The sequence below is a fragment of the Fragaria vesca genome, linkage group LG1 (genome assembly GCF_000184155.1).
Source record: "Fragaria vesca subsp. vesca linkage group LG1, FraVesHawaii_1.0, whole genome shotgun sequence".
Classification (NCBI taxonomy): domain Eukaryota; kingdom Viridiplantae; phylum Streptophyta; class Magnoliopsida; order Rosales; family Rosaceae; genus Fragaria; species Fragaria vesca.
Window position 1 is genome coordinate 2,012,648 of NC_020491.1, and position 5,616 is coordinate 2,018,263.

General features: G+C 42.1%; 1 protein-coding gene across 1 annotated transcript; it reads left to right on the top strand.

Annotated features, from left to right (window-relative positions):
- The first annotated feature begins 5,019 nt into the window (after window positions 1-5,019).
- On the top strand, window positions 5,020-5,352 carry LOC101302304. Its single transcript, XM_004288698.1, has one exon. It carries the CDS (start codon window positions 5,020-5,022, stop codon window positions 5,350-5,352), a length of 333 nt encoding a protein of 110 aa, XP_004288746.1.
- Window positions 5,353-5,616: the final 264 nt, after the last annotated feature.

The following is a 5,616-nucleotide window of genomic DNA, read 5'->3' on the forward strand; positions in this document are numbered from 1 at the left end:
TCGATCCAAGTTCAAGCGGAGGTAAGGAGCTCAGCTGAGGTTGAGGTTCGAAAAGGAGGAGTTTCCTTCTTCAATTGGTTCGTTGTTTTGGAGAACAAAAGGTAATCTCGTCTCCTTGAGCCTCTAGGTTATTGTTGCTACGTTGTGGAGGTTTTTCCTTGATAATTTGGTTGCTGAAAGTGTTGTTGTGCTCTTGAATGTCGAGAACTTAGTGTTTTAGAAAATACGGGGAGGTTATGGTGAAATTCCGACAAGAGGCCGGAATCCGGCAAGTCGCTGGAATCCGACGAAGCAACAGATCTAGCAGAGAGCTGAGAAGGTAGTTCTCGAAGTTATTCTTCCTAACTCAAATCGTAATTTCCAGTTTAGTAAAAATCTGTCATTTTAGGAAAGTTTCTATTTAAGGGGACTTTCCCTTTTGGGAAACTTTCTATTTATGGAAACCCATTTTGGGTGCCCTTAGTGATTTATGGTGTGAAGTTGTATAGAGAGAGTGATTGAGGATTTCTCGGATTAAGAAAATTAGATAAGTGAGGATTGGATTTAGTGAAAAGGTTTGTTCTTTTTTAAGAACTAATAGATTTCAAGTGAAGCAAATAATTGAATTATTAAGATGGTTGTTGGAATTAAATTGGATGGTTAGAGTAATCAAGGTAACCAGATTTGTTAAGTCGAAGGTTAAAGTGGAAATTGTCGAGGCATCGTTAGTTGGCTAACCATAAATCAATTGGTCAAACTTAGTCAATCCTGGTCAACTCAGTAAACCTAGTCAAACTAGGAAGAAGTCGAATCGTTAATGATTATTGGAGTCTGGTCTGACCAATTTATTCTTCTGTTTATCGTCAGTCGTGGGATTGGCTAGAGAGTGTGATTAGTTGGAGGCAGCGCTTGAGGAGTATTCCGAGCATTGGAAGGCTTAGGCCTAATATGTGAGTGGACCTTTGTTTTAAATGAAAAGCATGCGATGAATTATTTTGTTGATCATTTATTTCTCTTGCTGAGATTTATTTATTTCTTGGATATTTGGTAATTTTTCCTCCTTTGGAGAGTTCCCGGAAATGAGATTTTCGGTGGATATGTTTTTTGGATGTTTATGAGGATAGTATGTATATATAAATGCTAGCTAGCCATACGTGTTTGATCCGTCATAATGAGGTAAAATACCATTATGGCGTGACGTGAGTGTTAGACACAAGCATAGTAGCCCTATATGAAAACTATTTTCTTATTTGGTTTATTTAGGTTTTCATATAGGGAGTCCACACGTATATACACTCGTGCTTTTTCCGCCATACTGAGGTACAATTTCATTATGGTGTGACGTGAGCGTTAGACGCAAGCGTAATAGCCTTGTATGAATTTCTATTTTTCTAATTTGTTCTTAGAATTCATACAAGGAGTCTGACGAGTGTAAATACATACACTTATATATGTTTATATATAGTTTAGCCTGAGAGGCTGTATTTCTTTGAGTTATGGAGACTAGCCGGAGCTAGTCATGAAATTGCCAGTTTTCGTGTTGAGCGCTTTTGAGCTGCCGCATGCAGTATATTTTCCTTGGAAATTAAAATGGGGAAGCATAAATATTTTCTTAAATTTATTTTTGTCCACTCACTCTAACGGTTTCAAATGTTTTTCTCCTGAGCCCTTTGTTTTGAAATTGCCCAGTCTGCAGGATTGCATAGTTGAGGTCGGGCGTACATGGAGAAGAGGCATAGTCAATAGTATAGCTTCCGTTCATTTCTATTTGTTTCTAGTTTCCTCTCCTCTCAAGTAGAGTTGCTCTGAATATGTGGTTGTTAGTTATAGGATCTTTGTTAGATTAGTGAATCTATATTGGGAGATGATGTGATTTGTGGGGAGCACGAAGGCTCCAGGAGTTTATAAGGTTGGAGTTGAAACTTTTAGAAGTGCTTGCAGGTGTTTTATCTAGGAATGGTTGTCCATTTTCAAGGGAGGTTATGCCGAATTTTAGGTAAATTTTCCTTGAAGGTGGTCCCCACAGGATTTACTTCGGGTTTCAAGTGAAATTCGGGGTGGGTCCTGATAGAAGATCCCAGAGAAGAACTCAATCTTGGTACTCCCGAAGACCCAGAGCCACTCTTCATTAGCAAGCTGCTTCCTAGTGAGTTTAAGGAGGAGTTGGTAGCTTTACTTAGGGAATATAAAGATTGTTTTGCTTGGATTACCATGAAATGCCCGGTTTGGACCGGAGCGTTGTAGAACATAAATTACCTTTATATCCTAATTGTAAACCTCATAAACAGCCGCCGCGGCGATTTTCCGCCGAGGTGCAGCTAGAAATAAAGAATGAGATAAAACGATTGCTTTATGCTGGTTTTATTCGTACTGCTAGGTATGTAGATTGGATTTCTAATGTTGTTACAATTATTAAAAAGAACGGTAAGTTGAGGGTATGCATTGACTTTCGAAATCTGAATGCTGCTACTCCAAAAGACGAGTATCCCATGCCTTTAGCTGACCTTCTTGTAGATGGAGCCGCGCATCATGAAATTCTATCATTCATGGATGGCCATGCTGGGTACAACCAAATCTTCATAGCCGCAAAGGATGTGCATAAGACGGCTTTTAGATGTCCTGGTGCACTTGGAACGTATGAATGGGTGGTTATGCCATTTGGCCTTAAGAATGCTGGAGCTACATATCAACGGGCCATGAACATGATCTTTCATGATCTCATTGGCCGAACAGTGGATGTATACATCGATGATGTAGTCATTAAGTCAAATCAAAGAGAGAATCACATTGCCGACTTGCGTCAGGCATTTGTACGAATGCGCTCTCATAAACTCAAAATGAACCCGCAGAAATGTATTTTTGGGGTTTCAGCTGGAACTTTTTTGGGTTTTCTTGTGCACAAACTAGGGATTGAGCTGGACAAGAGTAAAGCTAGGTCGATCATTGCCGCACCTCCACCAACAAATAAGAAGGAATTGCAATCTTTTTTTGGGTAAGGTTAATTTTTTAAGACGATTCATAGCAAACTCTGCAGGGAAAATCCAACCTTTTTCGCCCTTATTACGTCTCAAAGGTGAGGAACAGTTTATATGGAATGAAGAACACCAGCGTGCATTTGATAACATTAAAGACTACCTTGCCAAGCCTCCTCTGTTGGTGCCTCCGATCCGTGGTCGGCCGCTCAAATTATATCTGGCCGCAACTGATCGTTCAATTGGAAGTTTTCTAGCCCAAGATAATGATCAAGGGAAGGAACGCGCTGTATACTATTTGAGTCGAGTACTTACACCAGTGGAGCAAAGGTATACTACCGTTGAAAAATTGTGTTCAGCATTGTACTTTTCGGCCATAAAGCTACGACATTATATGTTGCCTTCGGTAGTTTTGATTATCTCAAGGACAGACCTGATTAAGTACATGCTTACGCGGCCGATCGTTTGTGGCCATATTGGCAAATGGACTATGGCTTTATCCGAATTCACATTCAAGTACATAGCACAAAAGTCAGTAAAAGGCCAAGCATTGGCTGATTTCTTAGCCCACCATCCATCAAGTGAGATAGAGCCGATGGATGAGGTCGAAAACGGAACGATCGAGACGCGACCCATGCAGAACAACTTTTGGACTATGCATTTTGATGGTTCCAGCACTGAGATCTCAGCCGGAGCCGGAATTACGATCGAGACTCCTGAAGGTGAGTTGTTCCAATTCGCGTTGCAACTTGAGTTTCGCTGTACCAATAATCAGGCAGAGTATGAGGCCTTAATCATTGGGATGGAGATACTACAAGAAATGGGGGCGCGACGTGTTCTTATCCGTGGAGACTCGCAACTAGTTATTAATCAACTGCTTAAGGTATTCAAGTGCACGAGTTGGTCTTTGTTACCTTATTATGCTTTGGCCGACCAATTAGCCGAGGTTTTCGATCGGGTATCTTTTGTCCATATACCGCGAAAAGAAAACTCGGACTCAAACGAGATGGCACAACTTGCTTCAGGTATAACTTTAAAAAGGACCGAATCCAGTCGGACCGTCAGAATTTTACGCAGAAGCATGCCTGCCTTGCAAGATCGTGGTGTGCCTCTAGAACTTTTCGTCGTTAGCGTAGAGCCATGCGATTGGCGATATCCTATCATCAGGTTTCATGATAATCCTAAGGGAAAACATGATCGAAAGATCAAATTTTTGGCATCAAACTTCGTGTTATACAAAGACCAGCTGTACCGGAAGTCTGCCGATGGTTTGCTTCTCTTGTGCGTCGGAGGGCCGGAAGCCCTCAAAATCATGCATGAGGTTCATGGGGGAATCTGTGGAGCTCATCAAGCAGGAATAACGATGCGGTGGCTGATTCGCAGACATGGTTATTACTGGCCTACAATATTGAAAGACTGCATTGAATTCACTCGTGGCTGCAAGCAATGTCAAATTCATGGCTCCCATCATCGAGTGCCAGCCACATTGCTACACCCCATTATTAAACCATGGCCGTTTCGTTGTTGGGCCATGGACATTATTGGGAAGATTCACCCTGTATCTTCTAAGCAACATGTATGGATCTTAGTTATGACAGATTTCTTTACAAAATGGATAGAAGCGGAGCGATATACTTCAATCACTAGTGAGACCGTGATCACTTTCATCAAACAAAAAATTGTGCACCGATTTGGCGTCCCAGAAACGGCCATTACGGATCGTGGCTCCGTTTTTATTTCAGAAGCGACGCATAATGCTATGCGTGAGTTGGGTATCCAAACGGTTCATTCAACTCCTTATTATCCAAAAGCTAATAGACAAGCCGAGGCCGCCAACAAGCTGGTGATTAATGTGTTAAAGAGAATGATCACTGATAAACCTCGAGACTGGCATAATATCTTATCTGACACATTATGGGCTTTACGTACCACAAAGCGATCTGCAACTGGGACTACACCATTCACTTTGACATATGGCCATGACGCCATGCTTCCAGTAGAAATCCAAATTAAAGCATTACGTGTAGCTGAGCAGCACAACCTAACAGTCGGTGACTAAACTCAAGCCATGCTACAGGAATTGGAAGAGCTCGACCAAGCTCGGTTGGATGCTTACAACAGAATGGAAGCTCAAAAGCGCGCAATGGCCAGAGCTTACAACAAGCGTGTCAACAACAAAACCTTTGCTGAAGCTGATTTGGCCTGGAAAGCGGTCCTCCTTGAGACCGAAAAAGATCCAAAATATGGAAAGTGGTCACCTCGGTGGGAAGGACCATTCGTGGTAGATCACATCATCGGGAATGGAGAGTATCATCTTCGAGACCATGACGGCGAGTTGCATTCCATGCCTATCAATGGTCAACACTTAAAAAAGTATTACCCAACTGCAGGGGAAATGTGAGACCCTCACTGAACATTAAGTGACTCGACTATGTGCCTTGACACCTAATAGTCGACTCACTTGGAGAGGGCAACCATATACCCTCTATTCTCACATGTAAATAGAGGCCATCGTTAGAAACCATTTGAGTTAGCTGCATTGATCACCATTGTTGGCCGCAGCGAGAATATTGGCCTTGTTATTTGATCACAATAGGTCGTGGCTCACGAATGCCCGCATTGATGGTAGAGCCTATTGATAGGCCACGGTTCATGAGTGTCCATG

Coding starts and splice junctions, on each gene's coding strand:
- LOC101302304 (XM_004288698.1), top strand. CDS start 5,020: ATGCTACAGGAATTGGAAGAGCTCGACCAAGCTCGGTTGGATGCTTAC.